Here is a 20,444-nt window from a genome sequence, read left to right on the forward strand (position 1 = left end):
GAGAGAGAGAGAGAGAGAGAGAGAGAGAGAGAGAGAGAGAGAGAGAGAGAGAGAGAGAGAGAGAGAGAGACTAGAATCACAAAGTCGTCAGGTAATAGATGAATGAAAACAAAAAATTTAGTTTGGCATCTTCTTTTCCCAGCACTGGGAATGGAACCCACCGCTTTGAACAATCTGGGCTTGCACTCTACCACACAGCATCACCTCCAAGTCGTTAGTTCTTTGAAACAGGCTTATAATACCTAGCAAAGGCTACCATCAAGTTTGGCATTCTCCTGCCTCTGCCTTAACCCCCTGAATGCTGACATTACAGGCTTGTGCCACCAAGCCTGTCCAGTTCATTTTCTCCCACAGCAAACAGCCTTGGAGCCTTACTCTGGGCCCCTAGCTGTGAAGCCACACTGCCAAGTCCCGTAACTGAGCGACTTTAGTCACCCTTCCAGGCTGTTCTGGTTCTCTTATCTGTTTGATTGGAGACATCAGCAAACTACGTCAGCACTTCAACAGTGGCCCACCCAAGAACTAAATGCTCAACACTTGTCTGGTAGATAAATAAATTTAATATGCCCTGCCTGACAATCAGGAGAAAGAGAATGACGATCATAAAACTTAATCCACACAGACATGAACAATCACGGATCTCTTAGGCTACCATAATAATGACGGCAATAACGATAAGAACCTCCTTTCGGATTTTAAATTGTACTTTAAAAAAAAAAAACTTCACAAATGTGAACTCATTCGGTAATGGTCAGGTAAACCCTTCTGTACTGATTAGAAATTTGAGACAGAAGACTCCAGCCACCGGCCCACTGTCAAGCTGCAGACTTGGATGGATTTCAGACCCGGTCCCCCTGCCGTGAGCCTCAGGGCTTTACCGCGGTGCATACTGCCTGCATTCGGGTCAGCTGAGTATTCCACAGGAGAAAGGGCCCAGAGAGGTGGATTCTGAAACACAAAGGAGGGATGTGACAGGGATATCCCAGAGGAAGGTGGCCCTGGTCAGACTTCTCCCACCATGCAAGCCAGGCCATGCTTTTTGCTTTGGCCTCCGCTTGCCTGCGGTTGGCCTTCAAGAATCGCTCGGAGGGAAAACCAGAGGCTAAGCAGTCTCCCTGGGTGGGAATGCAGGGTCCTCGCAGGGCTCCAGGAATGAAGGGGGGCGCTTTTCCCCGCTCTGCCTTCCCACAGAGCCTGGAGAGCCCCCAGGTGAGCCGTGAACTTCTCACCCCGGCGGAGCTGGCGAAGTTCTTGCTGCATTTTGGCGCCCTCCAATGGTGGATTCTGGAACAGCCTCGAGCTCTCAGCCACCCACCTACGACATGCTGGGGGGCCTCATTTATTCTAACGGCTTAATCGTTTAAAAAGAAGGGAAAGGGTGTAATGTGACAGTGGAAGATTGTAGTCTTGTCTCTCATTTCTTACCCAAGTGAACAAGAAGCTTTGACAGAATTCTCCCTAATGCAGACTTTCTCAGACTTGTCTAATAAGATACATTAGATGTTAAAAATACATGTTTCTGGGTTGCACTTTAGAAGTACCCGAGGGAAACCACTAGGGGCATAGCCTAGGAACGTGCATTTTAACAGCACCCACCCACCCACCCACCCACACATACACACACACTCCCCCAAACCCTTCACATTATCCACACCCCGATACACTGACAATTAGCGGAATCAAACTACTTGGGGGGAAATTCCGTTTCTGGGCATCCACTCTGCTCTCCATGTGAACCAGTGGGCCATACCCCAAATCCTTGCTTCCCTGCAGGACTAAGACATGTGCCCTTGAGAGGGAATGAGGCCCTTGTTAAAGACACTAGCCCGGGAGATACTAGATCCGGCTGGTCAAGGGCCCCTCCATTGCAAAACTTTGGGTCCATCCTGACTTCCCTGAAGCTACGATCCCGCTCGTGTAAACAGAGCCATGTTCCGTATACTCTCTGGCTCACGGAAATAATGGAGCCCCCACATCTGATGAGCATGAAAGCATGATTAAAACAACATGCAGATCCCAGTAGTGTGCTACAACACGCCGGTGAGAACTGATTGGCAGTATCCTAGGAATTTTTTCAGTTGGTTATCGAACCTTTGATGGTGGCTTGACATGGACAGTGATGGGAGTATTTACACCCCCGGAATGAATGAATGTTACAGATTAGGACTGTGTGTGTGTGTGTGTGTGTGTGTGTGTGTGTGTGTGTGTGTGTGTGTGTGTATAGAGAGAGAGAGAGACAGCCAGTTATTAGCGGTCTGTTAGCTCGTCTCTGAATATATAGCATGATTGCGTTCTTTTACATCTAAGGATTTGGGTTGGCTAATTTTGGTGTGTGATGGTCTTGTTTATTTGCATTTTTTAATACTAAAATTTATAAAATAAAAAAATAAGTATGACCAAAAGGAAGACTGCAAGTCTGAGCCCAAGAAAGTGGTCATGTCTTCCGCTCCCCAGCCTTCCGTCAGCTGTAGCTGTTTGTCCACGACAGCAGCAGGACTCAGCCTCTCCTCCAAGGGTCACCACTAAGCAAGGCCCTAGTGACCACATCTGACTTGGAGCCCCAGCAGAAAAGAAGTCCCCAGAATTGAAAGGCCTGGAGGACCACCAGGGGAAACGTGTGGTGTTCCTGCACAGCCCAGGCAGGAGCTCAAGGGAGGGTTTGTAATGTGTGCTCCAGAAGAAAGGTGCCAAGGCCTCCCGTGGAATTGATAGGGACTTTTAACAGGACTTTACGAAATCAAGAACTCTATTTCTCCATCTTCAGAAGGAAGCCACCTTTGACACTGTGATGGTACAAAGTCAGAGTTAGCTTTTCATCTCAAAACTCAAGTGATCTTTACACTGTTCTGTCAGGAACACAACTGTTGACTCTCAAACGCTAGCTACATAAGAGGCAGAGCAGGAGCACAGGAGATGGGCACACAAGAGGAACAGGGACCATCACTCAAGCCCTTCTCACCCAGCATGCATCTTGCTCTTCCTCAGCCCAAGCTTTGAGATGCCCAAGACAGATGAAGGAGGCTCCTGCCCTAAATCCTTGTTCCCTGGAAACTGAAAAGACAAAAATTGTTGATCTGCATTGAGACCCATATCTAAAAATCACATGAGGCTGGCTAGAATTAAGTAATTCTTGTAAGAGGAAAGAAACCTCTCATGGCCACTGAGACAGACAATAGCTCCTTACTTGCTTTGTGCGTGGACCTATCGGGAATACTGAGCTACAAGATGCTTTGAGCCATTCGGTATCTTAAACCAAGTGGCCATCTCTCTCCAGGGTGTGACAAGCTCAATGATGAGTCAAGACAGCTACACTCAGGATGTCAATGCCATTGGTCGTTTATTTACATGTAAGTTCAATGCTAGAAGTGTCTAGCTGGAGAGGCCCAGGGAGGTTCCTCAAGAGCTCAGCTGGGATGCTAGGAAGGCAAGACTGAACTCCCAGGGAGAAGGAGGGATAATGGACCGGACAAAGACTGTGGGAAAGTTTCCACCACCAGGCCAATTTGGCTGGAACCATGAGTTCATCCCAGGAACCAATAAAAGATCATGTTCGCAAAGGAAGTCAAGCTCACGCTGAGGAAAATCGGTTTTGGCATGTGTATACAAGAGAAGCCAGTGACAGTATATTCATTCTCTGCTGTGGTGGAACAAATTATCGCAAGTTTAGAAATATAAACCACAACCACTTTAACCTCACAATTTCTGGAAGTCAGAACACTTGCGCATGTAGTCGGGGTCTTAGTTTATGAGACAGAACCTACGCTGTGGGCGGGGTTGTGAATAGTCCTCCCGACATGTTCAGGTTGTCAGTGGGATTCAGTGTTTTACAGCCGTAGCAGTGTGGTTCTTACCATCTGGCCGGATGTCAGCCAGGACTTCTCTAGGCATTTTACCATTCCCTGCCGGAGAACCAACAAGAGCAGTTTTATCTTCGAGGCAGGATAATTTCTCATGCTTTGAAGCTCTTTGAATTCAGGAACAACTCAGTCCCTTTTAAGGTTCACCTGATTAGGTCAGACTCTCCCAGAACAATTTCCCTTTTGATTAACCCAGAGTCTACTGATTAGTAGATTAATCACGGAAGGATGTTACATTATACCCGCAGGCCTATCCCACATGCAATGGGCGATGATTAGACATGGCAGAAATCCTGGCGTTCTTCTGTCTCATGGTTTTTAGTTATGGAGGTAGGGACGACGTCATGAAATTGGTGTAAGCAGTCTGGCAGCAGCAGACCACCTAGACAGCAGATCATAGAAGGGCTTAGGCTAAGCAGAGAAATGATCACAATGGATGGTTTATGGCATCTGTTGCATTTCTGCCTAGAACAGCTGAGTCCCTCGGATACCATGCACTTGTGTGCGTTCCCCCCAACTTACCTTTTCAGTTATTCTCCATCACATCATCCAACACATTTCTTTAGTTGTATTTTTCATTTTATGTTAACATGTTTGTTTGCATTTGTATTGCCCATCCCTTCTCTGAACTCTAAGCCCAATGAGAATAGAGTCAGTGTTGCGTTCGTGGGTCTCTATCCATCCAGAATGGTGCCTCACATACAGAAGACTGTGTATTAGAGACAGCGTGCCGCAAGGGCTGGAGAAACACCCAATGAAAAGTGGATTGAGTAAGCAAGTGATATGGAAAGGTCCAAGTTCAGTCAAAAGGCCTGGGTGTTGTGTCTGGACTTCTTGAAGAGAGCAAGAACCAGAACCAGATGAAGGAATGTGGGGAGCCATGGTTTGTTTCGAACATCTCGGACTAGGGAAGTCCGACAAGCAGTGGAAATGTGAGTGAGGAATGACCAAAGAAAACACACTAGCCAATGACCATAAGGGATAGACAGACTTTGATGGTGGGGGATGGTCAGTCTTCATTATCAGTTTGGTTGGACTGGGAACTGCCTGTGAGGTTAGTAATCAGTCCCCTGAGTGTATCTGTGTGTGCATTCTGAGATGATTAGATCTTAAAGGATCTGGGATGGTCACTGGTACAATACACTGATGGACTAAAAATATAAATTGACTATTGAAAGGTGATGGAACTGTGGAAGGTGAAGCCTTCTTGGAGGAAGTAGGTCATTAGGAAAACGCCCTGGAGGGTATATACTGGCCCTGGCTCCTGCCTGGGTCTCCACTCTGCATGCTGGCTGCTTGAGATGAACAGCCTGTTCTTCCACACACTCATACCACCGTAGTGTTCAGCCTCACTGAACTCCCAAAGTAATGGAGCCAGACAACCTCTAAAACTGGGAGCCAAAAAGTCCTTCCGCTTTTTAAGGTCTTTCTCTCAGATGGTTGTCATGGCCATGAAAAAGACTAACATACCATGTGCATGAAAACTGGATTCCAAAGTAAGCCGGATTCCACAAGATATTAGCTCTCTTTTCCAAACCTCTCATAGTTGGAATGCTTATCATTCTGTGAGTAGAATGTATATTCGCAGACAAGCAGGGAGTAAGCATCTCAGTTGGGCACATACTGTTGTCTGGAAAACAGTGGGAGAGCTTCAAGACGCACATACCCACACCCAATGTCTTTAGTGTGCAGGTCCTGTGAGCAGAAGGCAGGTTTTAGGTTGTGCTGGGGATCAAGGAGAAGCCCACCCGCTCACAACTTGCTGTTTTACTGTTGACTCTCTTGTCCCTCTCCCTCTCTCTGTGGGTCCTTAAATGAGTTCATCTCTCTCAGCCTTTCCGCTATTGTCACTCAACATTGTTTCCTTCTTTAAAATATCTTCTATTTATTCTTTGACAATTTCATACATGATTGCATTGTATCTTGATCATACCCACCCTCAACTCATGCCTCCCACTGACCTCCGCACCCCAACACATCCTTTCAAGATATCCCTTTCCTCTCTCCTTTCTTTATAACTCACTGAGAGTGCTCTGTCTGTCTGTCTGTCTGTCTCTCCTCCCCTCCCCTCTGCCATCTCCACTCTCCCCTCTTTGTACCCACTGAACCCAGTGCTTCCTGCTGGAATGTTGACATATTTGTTGGTCTTGTCTATGCAGTAACCATAGCGGCAGTAAATTAATGAATGCCAAGGCCATGTCACATGCAGATGGCAGCATTCCATAGCACTCCTCCCCATCATCCAGCTCTTACATTTTTTTCTGCTCCTTCTCCTGGGATCAAACACTTTTCTTCACTCTCTTCAACTGAGTAACTTTCCTCTCGTCATATGCTTCAATATGAGTTGCCCTCTAGTAACCTCTTTCAACTGGTGTTCCCATCCTGCCTCACACCCGTCCTTACTCTTTTACAGGTACACAGCGGTGGTCATGCCAGTTCACTATCAGCATGGCACCGGGCAGAGCTCCTGTCGGCGTGTGGCACTCATGATTACAGCTGTGTGGGTGCTGGCCTTTGCTGTGTCCTGCCCTCTGCTCTTTGGTTTCAACACAACAGGTAAAACTTCCTGAGCTCATGAGGTTTACATCATACCTGAGTGGTTGTGAGTGGTATCCACCCCAGGATTCCCATCCCTATTCAGTGTAATCAAGTGGGTATGCTGTAGTCTGCAAATTGATGGCCTTTGTTGGGTATAAAGTAAGTATAGAGCAAAACCTCACCAATTATTGTCATGAACTCATAGTTTTGACCCACCTTATGAAAAGTCTGTCTCATCCCTATTTTGAAAGAAATGCCATTGCATTCATTGGAAGAAATGTTAAAGAAATGTAAATAAAACACAAAACTATGTTAATAATTCAGGTGGGATTTGCTAATAAAATGATAACTATTCATAACCAACCTGCAATGCAAAGTAACATATCATAAAAGCCTGGAATAAATTATATATTTCTAACTTTTTCTCCAATAAGAATCATTTCTGACATTTGAAAACTAATTCTGAAATATATACTTTTATTTTTAATATGCAAAATTGTGGCTATGATAGTTGGCACGTGGCTCATCTCCTGGGTGGATGGATGGATGGATGGATGGATATGATAATGTCTATATTTGAGATGATTTGTATTTTAACCATAAGACACCAATCCACATTTGCACCTCACATGATCTTTCTTTGGGGCTCAGGAAATCCACATGTTGAACGAAAACTATTGAAAATGTATGATGAGAGGACAGGGAAGGAAGAAGTGATATACTTATATTAGAATCTCAAACATGAAAAAATATTTAAAAAGAAGATGTATCATGAGAGGAAAAGGAAGGGGGAAGTTTTGTAATTATAATCTCAAAATTAAAGAAATAATTTTTAAAAATTAAAAAGAAAATGTATAAGGAATGAGCATGTCTACTGAGAAAAACACCTGAATGAGCAGTGTTTCAGGATCATGCAGAGTTCTTATTTTGTCCATCTGAATGGTCTCATTCAATTCCTGCTAGATTCCAGACTTGTGAATTCCTGATCTATATGTACTTACTAGTCACAAAGCCATATGTTTATGTACATTCAAATATTATTGAGACATTGTCATAGGTAAATCCAGGAAGATGCCAACATATAAACAATCTTCCAGGCATCATGTCATGGACAAGGATTTTAGAAGTCAGAATACACTGAGGAAGGCAGACAGAGGCTGCGCAATCAGAAAACTCTAGGTGAACTCCAGCTGTCCTGTCTACCAGCTGTGCCTCCTTGAACAAGCTTCCGGACCTTGCTGAGCTCAACTTCCTCGTGGATGAATTTAAGACAGTAATAGAGTGGTACATAGAGGAACAACTTCAAATGTATATTCAATCAGCATATCTGGTTACAAAGTTTTCTATATTTACTTTTTATAAATGGCTTCCTACATTTAAAAAAAAGCCCGAAGATTTCATCTCTGAAGCTACATCTTCATGTGAGCTTTATAATATCTGACATAGTAACATATGTATCCTTCTTCTTATTCCTGTTCAGAGTTATAACAAAACTACATGTACCTTTATATGTGCTGTAGGAGATTTTTTTCAAGGCAAATTTTAGAGCATAGTAGAAATTGAATGAAGCAATTCAAATGGACAAAATAAGAAATCTAGACTTAATTATTTTTAGTAAATAATTTTTTAATTCTATGTACGTGAGTGTTTTGCCTGCCTGTATGCCTGGTCTTTGAACTATGTATGTGCCTGATGCCCACAGAGGCTAGAAGAGGGCACAGGACACCCTGGAACTGGAGTTAAACACAGTTGTGAGCACCATGTGGGCTATGGGAAAGGAATCAAGTTCCTCTGGAGTAGCTGAACCATCTCTCCTGCCCATAGATACTTCTTACTGTGTACATTAACACTAGGCTCTTATCCTACATGTTATGTAACTCCCTTATAGAGGCCTCTGTATTCAACAGGAATTAAGTTGGGATAAGATATATAGACGTGTCAAGCACATACTACCTTCTCAGGGTCAGTCTTGTTTCTGTGATACATTAAAAGTTAAGAAACCAAGCTATCAACAAACGCTCTCCCGGTTAACCCAGAATGTTCATAACAATTGGTCTGTGAGGTAGTTTGAATGTAATTGGCCCCCATAATCCCATAAGGGAGTGGCATTATTAGGAGGTGTGCCTTTGTTGAAGTAGGTGTGGCCTTGTTGGAGGAAGTGTGTCACTGTAGGGGTGGGCTTTGAGGTCTCTTTTGCTCAAGCTTTGCTCAGTGTGACCCTCAGCCCATTTCCTGTTGCCTGCAAGACACAGGACTCTCAGCTACATGGTGGTAGGGAACCAGAACCATGTCTGCCTGCACGCCACCATGCTCCCTGCCATGACGATAATGGACTAAACCTCTGAACTGTAAGCTGCCACCTCAATTAAATGTTTTCCTTTCAAGACTTGCTGTGATCATGGTGTCTCTTCACAGCAATAGAAACCCTAACTACGACAGTCTGTTACCATCTTATTCTTCATTACTCATTACTTTGATTTTTGTTTTGTTTTGTTTGCTTTTGTTTTGTTTTTAACAAAATGACAATTTATACCCTGGAGCACATGTACACACCACAAAGCATTGTCCATTGAAATGGTTATGGGAACTACGTGAAAGTAAAATGTCTTTTGTGGCCAGTGTTAAATGTTCCCTGTGGGTTAGTCAGATAGCTAAGTCACTGTGCTACCTTGTTTCCGTGTGCAAGTGCCCTGTGTGTGGGACTCTCACATGGGAACTGTGTACCACTGCTTGACCAAGGCACTGCTTATCTGCTGGCCCCCAGCACATGTCACCCTTTGCTGGGATGAGCGCAGTTCCCCAGGCTGAGCCCGGTTCCCTTACATATTCTGGGATGCTGGTGGAGGAGGTCCTTTTCCCTCTCACAGGCACACACACATCCTGAGACTAGCTGAAACCGTCCCCAAATCTGACAGTAGACAGAGTTCCCAGCTAATGTCACCGTGCCAAGGGAAGGATGATGAGCTAATTGCAGCATGTTGGCACCAGTGACTTCATTATTGTTCTAGAAACAAAACCCAGGAAAATCGTCCCAGGATTTTCAAATTGAGAATCAAAAAAAGCCTTGTGACCTAGTGTGTGTGGTATAAGCCCTGCTGCTTCCCCCGGGGTCTCTGGGCTTTATGTTTTTATGCACTTGGTGGTTGGTTTGGTTTACATTTGGAGGTCATTTTGTTTGTCCTTGCTTTTGAGACAGCAGCTCTCGAAGTTGCCCAGGAAGGCCTTGAATTTATAATCCATCTGCCTTAGCCTCCCGAGCAGCTAAGATTATATGCTTCTGCCACCAAGTCAGGCTTCCTCTTATGTTTAAGTTTCTTAGCAACACTGTACTAAACCCTCCAATTAGTCTCATAGTGTGTCAAATGCAAGGTCCGTTATAAGGGCCAGTAGCTATTAGGTGGTGTCAGTGTTACGATCATGTAACAGAAAGTTTTCTGTGCCTTACACTGCAACTAAACACCTGCTCCAAGGAAGATATAAACAGTGGTGATTCTCTGGGTGGTCACAGCAAAGACCAGCTGCCCCTTCCTAGAACACAGTTCAGGGAATTCATGAGCAGAGCTCAAGCGTAAAGAATCCAGCCTTAGCCGGGCAGTGGTGGTGCACGCCTTTAATCCCAGCACTCAGGAGGCAGAGCCAGATGGATCTCTGTGAGTTTGAGGCCAGCCTGGGCTACCAAGTGAGTTCCAGGAAAGGCGCAAAGCTACACAGAGAAACCCTGTCTCGAAAAACCAAAAAAAAAAAAGAATCCAGCCTTGGTCTCTGACACAATCTGACCCTCATGATGTACTGTCCTTATCCTGATAGAAGTGGCCTGTCTTGGTCAGTGTTCTACTGCTGTGAGGAGACACCATGACCATGGCAACCATTCTAAAAGGAAGCATTTAATCGGGGCTGCCAGTCCATTATCACCGTGGCACGAAGCACAGCACCAGGCAGGTGTGGTGCTGGAGGAGTAGCTGAGCGCTACATCCTGGTCTACAGGCAGGGAGTAAGACACTGGGTCTAGCATGGACATTGGAAACCTCAAAGCCTACTCCCGGGGACTCACTCCCTCCAACAAGGCCACACCTCCTAACCTTTTCAAATAGTACCACTTCCGAGTAACCAAGCATTCACGTAGGAGCCTAGGTGGTCTTTCTCACTCCAACCAACAGGGCCCCTCCAGCAACTTCCCCATGGACAAGTTCATTCAATACAAATGACTCTTTCCTACCAGTCTGTTGCTACTCCTTCTCTGACAAGTAGAGGCAGAAAGGGCCTCCGGTGTTGCCAGTTCCACCTGATTTGGAGCATAGCTTGACTTCAAGAAATGTAACAAGAGCTTTTCATTTAAGGCTGTGTCCTGCCACTTGTGATACTGAAGTAAAGACCACGGAGGCAAGCGGAACTTCAGCCGCTTTGAACTTAGAGTTGCTTCTGTCCTTTGGGAAAGGGCAGCAGGAGGCAGAATCTTGGATGGGAGAGAGTTCCAGAGCTGTAGAGCCTGGCTGAATGGTATTGCCCCAGCTCCACCAGGGGCCCAGAAGTTCAGTCAACCATCAAATCAACAGCCTCTAATGATGCAGAGGAAGATGTATGATGGAGCAAGAGGGCAACTCTGAAGATCTCCGAAAGAGCTCAAGTCCTTTCATTTCACAGATAAGAAAAAGAGTATTTGAATTTCTGTTAAATCAGACACCACTGTGTGGTTTTTAAAAGAGAGGACTAGAATGAACAAGCAGTAGCTGGTGATCAGGTTTAGGAATTCTTCTGGGTAGGGGGACTTAAAGTTAAGAAAATCTTATCGGCTGGATGGATTTTCCTTTAGGAAAAAGAAAATGGTTATTTATTTGATTTCAGCAATGGAAATGTCATCCAGCTCTCAGAACACTGGAGATGGGGAACGTGGCTGTTCAAAAGTTAAAAAGAAGAATAAAAGCACTCTGTTTGAAGGGTAGTGACTCATCCTAAATCAGACTCATCAGCATCTGCTGTCTTCGGAATTGAAGTGAGGTCAAATTCTTCAACAAGTCTAAAGTTCATCAGTCTTTCACGTCAACCTTCTCTTGACCTTGCTGTTCACATCACTATGGAGCTCAAGTTCTCCGCCTAACTCACAGAAACCTCCAGGGCCCTTCTTGTTTCAGCTATTTGTTACTTCTTCTTTTTTCTTTGTGTGTGTGTGTGTGTGTGTGTGTGTGTGTGTGTGTGTGTGTGTGTGGTGTAGTGTGTGTGTGGTATGTGTATATGTGGCATGTGTGGTGTGTGTATGTGGTGTGTGTGTGGTGTGTGTGTGGTGTAGTGTGTGTGTGGTATGTGTATATGTGGCATGTGTGGTGTGTGTGTGTGGTGTGGTGCGTGTGCGTGTGTGTGTGTGTGTGTGTATGTGGTGTGTGTGTGGTGTGTGTGTGTGTGGTGTGGTGTGTGTGTATGTGGTGTGTGGTGTGTGTGTGTGGTGTGTGTGTGTGGTGTGGTGTGTGTGGTGTGGTGTGTGTGGTATGTGTATATGTGGCGTGTGTGGTGTGGTGTGTGTGTATGGTGTCATACGTGTGTAGTTTGTGTGTGTGTGTGGTATGGTGTGTGTGTGTAGTGTGGTGTATGGTGTGTGTGTATGTGTGTGTGTGTGTGTGTGTGTGTGTGTGTGTGTGTGTGTGTGTGTATGTATGTGTCTGCCCTCTGCTGTGCCTACCCCCACTCCCACCCCAAGTACTGAGGTTCCAGGCATACCTGACTTTGAACGTGCACGCTGGGGATCCAGATTCACATCCTTGGGCATCCCCAGCAAGCACCTTCCCCACTGGGCCATCTTCCTAGGGCCGTCTAGCCTAGAACTCTGAACCTAGCATGTCCTCCTTACAGCTGAGTAAGGAGATGTGTCTTTGCCCTCACCCCCACCCCTTTTCTTTCTCGAATTTTAGAAAGTGATATTAGAGTCCCCGTGCCTACCTGGCCTTCCCCAGCATCCTGCAGCCAGTGAGTGCTTGTGTGCCTAGATAAAACGCTCATCTGTACATTTTCCTATGTGTTCTCCTCATTCGCATATCCACTCAGTAACTACCATGCTCCCACACAGTGCTGATTTAAATCAATCATCAGACAGAGGCACTGTGTCTCCTGAGGGAGCCTCAGCTGTCCAAACCACCTCTGGAGGACTCACCCAAGAAGCATTCAGGACTGCTGTTGCATGAAGCCTCTCGCTGCCCTGATGACTGGATGCCCACCCACAGCACTCATCAGCCCCTGACTCCGGTGTCTCCCTGCCTGGTGTGCAGATGTGAGACCCCCTAGCACGGTGGGAGGGCTTCTGGAGGAGGCTTCAAAGCTTGATCAGAGTGTGGACAGCAGTTGACTTCAGTGGAGAAGGAGGAAGGGACGACAAGGCACGTCCAGCGATTGTAGATGAGGCCCATCATGGTCAATGACCCTGAAACAGCTACTGGCTCCGGCTCCGTTCTCTCTTTCCTTCATCCACACAGTTGCAATATTTTTAATGGAAAAATAAATGCTTGCACATGATAAAACATTCATAAGGTGTAATGAGATACACACAGACTTCTATCTGTGTCAGTCTGCCTCCCACCCCAGATTTTCAGGGCCCGTGCGTGTGTGTGTGTGTGTGTGTGTGTGTGTGTGTGTGTGTGTGTGTGTGTGTGAGAGAGAGAGAGAGAGAGAGAGAGAGAGAGAGAGAGAGAGAGAGAGACATACTATTCCTACTCTTGACTCTGTTATTTTCAAAACTAGTTCATTTATGGAAGTCAGCCTCCCAGTAGCAAGGAGGGCAGAGAAAGGGAGAGACGGTGTGCACAGGGACAAATGAGGAACACTCAGCTCACCAAGGCCGGCAGCGAGCTAAATCTTGGGAAAGTACGTCCTCTGGCCTTTCTTACTAACAGAACACATGCTGAGACTCCTCCTCACCACAGGTGGCACTGAGATCTGGGCCAGCCAGTGACAGCAGGCGAGCTGACTTCCATAATGGCAGGGCTGATCACGACTCCATGGCTCCCTAGAGACAGAGAAGGCCCACCAGCTGCCACCCCACGCCTGCCCCCAAACTCATTTTCCCCAGAACAGAAGAAGATGTTGGCTGGGTGATCACTACTCAGGGCCGTCTGTGCTGCTTGTGAGGGATGCTGATGCAAAGTCTGGTGAGATGGCATCAATTTCATCCCATCTCCAACAGAATGAGAGGATCTGGGAGCAGCCTGGAAGGATGCTGGGCTATGCTGTCACTGAAATGCCTCCCTGGGTGCTGGACACACTCTCTCTATTCCTTTAGCTCTTAATTTTCTCTCTTCCCTTCCCTGCAAATATTGTTCTCTTGTGAGTCTTTCTCCAAACTTTTTATTTCAATTGATACTTCCTGTCTTAGGTCCAAAAAACCCAGAAGAGGTAAACAACAACGATATAACAAATAAAAAAAATAAATGATAATAATCATAGCAATCATTCATCCTCATTATTTCTCATTGCTGTTATGCAAGAAATATTGTTATCCTCTTGTGGAAAATGAAACTAAAGCTAGTTACCTCAGGCGATAATGCCAAGAGGAAACAGCTGATAAGCAGCAGGTCCACCATGGCTTACACCCAGGGCTGTCTGTCCTCAACCCATTTCAGGAGCCCAAGAAACAGAACTAGAGCACAGAATGTGGCCACGGTCCTCTCCGCCATCTCACATCTCAGGCCACATCTCCCGAGGTCAGATCTGGGGCTGAGCTGCCAACTCTTCTGGGCAGACTGGAGCAGGTGTGCCAACAGCTGTTGCTGATGTCGTGGGGTGAGGCACAGACGTGCCCTGTCCCGAGAGTAGAGGAAGAGCGGGAAAGTTGAAATGACAGAAGGAAGATCGGTTTGGGGTCAGACTGGCTGGAGAAAAGCATCTTTCAGGCAGTTGTTGCCTTGGGCCACTTAATAAACCTTTCTGAACTCAGCCTGTGTATCTAAGGATAGAAACAGTGATGTCCCCTCCCGTTATGATTGGGTAAGAGCATGTGTATGAAGCCTTCGGCCTGGCAGATGTTAGCTTGCCTCCCTTCTCCGGTTCAAGATGGAGCACGTCTCTGGCCTTGTGTTGGGTGCTGGACGACTCTCCACATCTTCTCGTGAAGAAGGCAAAGCCACAGGGCTTTCCAAAGAGAGGTTAGAGTGGTGCTCTGGGCCATACATTAGGGGCAAGAACTCTTCATTTTTTTTAAACATTTCTTTACTTTTGTCTTTATGTATAAGTGTGAGTGAGCACCAGCATGTATGTATGTGCACAGTGTGTGTGTGTCTGGTACCCACAGAGGCCAGAAAACAAAGTGTTGGATCCCCTGGAACTGAAGTTACAGGTGGTTGAGAGCTGCCATGTGGGTGCTGGAAGATGAACCTGAGTCCTTTACAAAAGCAGCAAATGCTCCCAAGCCCTGAGCCATCTCCACAGCTCAGGCGATAAGGACCCTTTTGAGTTCCCAGTCTCCTACCCAGCTCTCTTTCCATCCTATCCAGTGCTGGAATTCCCTGGTTGCTGTTTTCTAGCCCATCACCACCTGCCTCACCCCCTGGATTCAGAAGATGCCTTTTCCTTTTATTACATTCAGCCAGCTCTTCTTGCCTCCACACCAGCAAGCCCTTTCCTAGGTGTGCCATCCTCCCAGAAGCCTCTGCCCTCCTGTTCTGTGGCCCTCCTTAGCCTCCCAGGCTACATCCCTCTGGGTTACAACTGACCATTTGCATGGTAGAGATCATCTGTCTAGCTAGACTGTTGGCTCCTTCAAGGGCAGACACCATGTCTCACTCATCTTCACAGCCTCCGTTTAGATCAGTGTCTGGAATGCAGTCATTGGGAGATTTGCTTTTGAAGCCAACTGCAAGAGGTACGAAGATGAATTAGCTTTCTTCCTTCAGAGCACTGACAACATGGGTCCCTGAAAGCGCGCATTCCTACCCACACCCCCACATCAGGTCATGTGAACTCATGCTCAGCGCTGCACACTGAGGATGAACGCTCGGATAATTGTGTTACCTTCTCCCCATCTCTCACCCACAGGGGACCCCAACATCTGCTCCATTTCCAACCCTGACTTCGTCATCTACTCTTCAGTGGTGTCCTTCTACGTTCCCTTCGGGGTGACTGTCCTGGTCTATGCCAGGATCTACATGGTGCTGAGACAAAGGAGACGGAAACGGATCCTCACTCGCCAGAACAGCCAGTGCATCAGCATCCGACCTGGATTCCCGCAGCAGGTAAGTGCCTGGCAGGAACTAGAGGAAGGCACAGCAGCCCCCAGCCTCCAGTCACATGTCCATCCGTGCAGGTGGTGCCGGTATCAGCACTCAGGAGGCAGATTTCCCATCACCTTCTACTCAGCTGATGTTGTCTGTGCTTTAAGGGTAGGAAATCCAATATTAAGAGTGTCCTGGGTCTCCCTAGATCTCAACCTACTTGATAAGCTGATAGCATACTTTCCACTACTCTTCAGAGCCTTCCACCACCAGCAGCTCAGACATCCCACAAGGTCTGATTTTATTGAACTGGGATGGGGGCAGGGTAGTACTCCACTGTACTGTACCATGCACTGCTTTCCCAGGGCTTTTTTTTTTTTTTTTTTTTTTTTTTTTTTTTTTTTTTTTTTTTGTCTCCTCAAACCACTCATTCCAAGAATCATCCACTGATGCCTGTCTTCCTGATCTGTCCCTGTGTCGAGGCACTGACCAGCTGGTGGGTCTTCCTAAGCTCTACAAAGGATGTTTGGAGCCTCAGCACTGATCTTTCAGTTCCTTGAGCTTTAGATTTTCCTCACATTACTGCCCGGCATATGGTGGCTTCCCTGCCATGAACACCAATCACTTCCAACCAACTAGCGTAAGGACCATTATATCAAACAGCCACTGTCATCATGGAGCTTGGAATCTGGACACGAAAATAAACCTCACCTCCACTCAAAAAGCAATGAAAAAAACGCAAAACTGCCGGGGATGTTTGCCACAGGTGAAGTGAAGGAATGAGGTACCCAAATATAAAATGCAATAGAGGTTAAGAGGGTGACCAGTATGTTCAGGACAGGGCTTCCCGGGGAGAGAAAGAACTGAGTTTAGTCTTAAAGACAGAACCAGTTTGGGGGTCTAGACCACTCTCTGGTGACCTGTGATCCGACTCTCAGAGTCAAAGTCCTAGGACTTGCGTAGAAAAAAGAGTATTGGTCCCCATGAAATGGGGTGCCATGACCTAAGGCTTCAGATATGAACGTAGTGCCTTCCAAGTGCTGTCACGCTACATAATTACATATGACATGGTTCAGTTTTGTTGAGATTATCCCACAACTGATTGTTTCTCCTTCAAATACCCCAGCCTTCCTGTCTGCGGCTGCATCCCATTCGGCAGTTTTCAATAAGGGCCAGGTTTCTGTCAGATGCCACGGGACAAATGGTAAGTAGGCCATGTCTTGGACCAAGGGAAAAGAGTGAGAGGTCTTTTTCCCAAGATGTTGTTTTGTCTTGATTTCATTCCTACGGCAACATGGAATTCCTCACTGATCCCCCCACATGTATTTGTAATATAAGCCAAGATCCCAGGGTCTGCGTGATTGAAGTCTCGGAATGGGTTTCATCCAGTGACATTCGGAAATTATGGGACTAGTGGGATAGATCTCAATGACTGCAGTCAATGACTTTCAGATGTGGTGTTAGGATGCCATCTAGAACTACCTGCAGTAGAGGGAATAGAATGTCAATGAAATGGACACATAGGAAGAGCCAGAGAAAGAAAAGTTTCAAGTGTCCTGTTTGTTACTGTGTACAAAAAGATGTCATGACAATTTCATGGTCCCCTAAGCCTTGCCTTCCCAATTCAAGCCAGCCCTTGGCATGCCTTGCTGGCATGGTGCAGAAAAGAGCCTAAGGATGTCAAATACAAGACCAGGGTTCCTCTTCCTGAACTCACATTAGAAATTAAACTTCAGGGCTGGAGAGATGGCTCAGTGGTTAAAAGCACTGGCAGTTCTTCCAGAGGTCCTGAGTTCAATTCCCAGCAACCACATGGTGGCTCACAACCATCTGTAATAAGATCTGGCGCCCTCTTCTGGCCTGCAGGCATACATGCAGGCAGAACATTGTATACATAATAAATAAATAAATCCTTAAAAAAAAATTAAAAAAAAAAAGAAATTAAACTTCAAAAATGAATAGTGAGGAAGAGTTGAGTCTTGTTCAGTCTCTCTATAATTCATTAACAACCCTATCCACAGGCCTGATGTCGCAGTTAGAGACTCTGGCTGTGAATGAGAACAGATAGCTAAGCCGTGTAAAACCAACATGACAGATCCGTGGTCTGAGGAGATGCCAAGGCTGAAGGAGAAGTGTTGACTTCACAGGAAGGACTGGAGAGCCACAGAGCCACATTGCCAGGAGGGTGGAGAGTCAGGTTCTGTCCTACCATCTGGGAATTGAAGTCTCTCTGCCAGCCAGCCAGCTATGGAGGAATTGGTGTTGCCCGTGCCAGCTTTGGAGATAGGGCTAAGGATTTACAGAGCAAACTGAGAAACACCGTCACCAGCTTGGAGTCTTGGAAGAGTTGCTTTCTTCCTGTAGGAGAGGCTATTCACATTGGTGACATGGAAGCTGGATGTTCTTCAGTTCTGTAGACATGCCCAAGAACTAATCCCCAACCCCAACTAAACTCCAACAAGTAACCTTCAGAAGTAACACACTAGAAGTTAAATATTTGTGATTTTCAGATCATAGGTGCCAGCTTAATCATAAATGTTGTCTTGATTATAGATTGGCTTAACATAATATAGTTATACTAATTAGGAAGTTCGTTAGGAAATCACATCAAAACAAAAACCAACAGTTGTGAAATCTCCAACCCAAAGATTCATATGTGAATCTCCCCTTGTCTGGGTGTGGCTCAGGTACCAAAGCTGATAGTCTACCTGGAGAGACAGGACAGAGGAAGGGTAAAGAAGGAAGAGCTGCCCTTTACGACTTTGGTCATAGGAACTGCAGAATCCTACTTCCTACTCAAGATTGACATCAGTGTCTAATCTTTTGAATGTGGAAAGTTCAAATGTCAAACATATACATTGATCCCCTTCCCCAGACAAAAATACCAGATAAAAAAATTACATTCTATCTTTCCTAGTTGTTTTTTTTTCTATCTTACAATAGAAGCTTAGAGACAGTTAGATAATACCTATTAAGTAGGAAAGTTATGATGCAAATCTTAGTTCTTTTTTCTTTTTTCCCCCTTCTTTTAAATATTGATATTTAAAATTTCAAAAATAAAAGTGTGGTACATACCTATAACCCAAGTATTTGGGGGGTGGAGGCAGGAGAATTATAAACTTTGTGGCAAATTTAAGGCCAGCCTGGGCTATATGACACCAAATCTTATAACACATCGAAATTAAATATAATTTTTTTAAATGAAAAGACAAAACAAATCCAGAGTCACCATCAGCTAGCTTCAGCAGTTAATCAATTTGTGACCAATCTTATTTCATCTATGCTCCAACCTACAAAAACACACACACACACACACACACACACACACACACACACACACACACACACACACACGAGTCTCCTGTGCTGGAGAAATGGCTCAGTAGTTAAGAGCATCGGCTTCTCTTCCAGAGGATCCTGGTTCAATTCCCACATAGCAGCTCACAACTGTCTGTAACTCCAGTTCCAGGGGATCTGACATTCTCACACAGAGTATGTACCAGCAAAACACCAGTGCATATTAAATCAATCAATCAATCAATCAATCAATCTTTTAAAAAAATCAAATCCCGAGTATCTAAGGCCCATACCTTTGCATTTCATAAGTGCTTGTTACTGTAATTTGTTTAAAAACTCGAAGCATTGCTCTTGTAGAGTTTCCTACATTCCAGATTTTGCCGACTACATCCCCGTGATGGCATTTAATATGTTAATTGCTATAACTAGGTCTTTCCAACTCAGAAAGGCCAGACTACAATGCCAGGGGGCCTTCCTCACGGTTTGCTGTGAAGATGGAATGTTCTATGGGGTGGCTGCTTTTCAGGTGTAAAGTCAGAAGCGGGTTTCATGTCTGTAACTTCCCATGGTCCCACCACGCCCCCTGTAGGTCGTACTCACTCAAGGAGGGTTTCCTCCTTTTTCTTCTCATTATCTTTCCGATTCAGGAGCACATAGACGACAAACAATATCCCCAGAAGTGCCAGGACCCTCTCTTGTCACACCTGCAGCCCCTCCCTCCTGGCCAGACTCACGGGGAGCTGAAGCGTTACTACAGCATCTGCCAAGACACAGCCCTGAGGGACCCAGGCTTCCAAGAAGGAGGAGGAGGGATGCATGGGGCGGAGAGGACTCGGAACTCCTTGAGCCCCACCCTGGCGCCCAAGCTCAGCTTAGAGGTTCGAAAACTCAGCAACGGCAGGTTATCCACGTCCCTGAAGCTGGGGCCCCTACAGCCCAGGGGAGTGCCGCTTCGAGAGAAGAAGGCCACCCAGATGGTGGTCATTGTGCTTGGTAAGTCTGATAATTTGCTAATTTGGCTTGGGTTAGATGGTTAGCTGAAGCTGGTGCTGGATGCCACGGTGGGGGCTATCGTTGCCGCATTTAAAGAAGATCGGAAATTCAATTATAAAATCTCTAAAATATAACTAAAAAGGTTTCTAGATGAATATTAGCTCTTAGGAAAACTCGAAAGACCTAAATGAAATTCATAAAGCCACTTAATTTGGGTTATCATATAGAATAATAATGTATAAATCAAGTGATAATGAATCAATGAAAGTGTCTGGCACCCATTGGGTGTTTAATAAATATTTACCTATTTTAAAATATAAGTGAGAAAATAAGAAAGTAAAACTCTACTGTCATATGATATGATGATACCTAGATCATTTTAAATAAGAAAAAAAAAAGAACGAAATAAACTTATCAAGATGTCAAAAGTGATTATCTTTGAGCAGTGGGTGGTTCTTCATATCTTTCTGTGTTCCTGTATTTATCAAGTTTTCTACTAGGTATATGGCCAGTTTTCAATTTTATAGTAAAAAAACCTGAATTCTAACATCGAATTAATTAAAGTTTGGTA

General features: G+C 45.5%; 1 protein-coding gene across 3 annotated transcripts in view; it reads left to right on the forward strand.

The window, feature by feature from the left end:
• Positions 1 to 20,444, forward strand: part of Drd3 (dopamine receptor D3) — a 69,363-nt gene that overhangs the window by 41,720 nt on the left and 7,199 nt on the right. For all 3 annotated transcript variants that reach the window (XM_052740740.1, XM_052740739.1, XM_052740741.1), the window contains 4 exons: positions 6,271 to 6,413; positions 15,408 to 15,604; positions 16,710 to 16,787; positions 19,528 to 19,873. In XM_052740740.1, coding sequence (XP_052596700.1) covers positions 6,271 to 6,413; positions 15,408 to 15,604; positions 16,710 to 16,787; positions 19,528 to 19,873 — 764 coding nt within the window. The remainder of the gene's footprint in view (positions 1 to 6,270; positions 6,414 to 15,407; positions 15,605 to 16,709; positions 16,788 to 19,527; positions 19,874 to 20,444) is intronic.

This window comes from Peromyscus californicus, unplaced genomic scaffold, assembly GCF_007827085.1.
Source record: "Peromyscus californicus insignis strain IS unplaced genomic scaffold, ASM782708v3 Scaffold_16__1_contigs__length_79575227, whole genome shotgun sequence".
Lineage (NCBI taxonomy): Eukaryota > Metazoa > Chordata > Mammalia > Rodentia > Cricetidae > Peromyscus > Peromyscus californicus.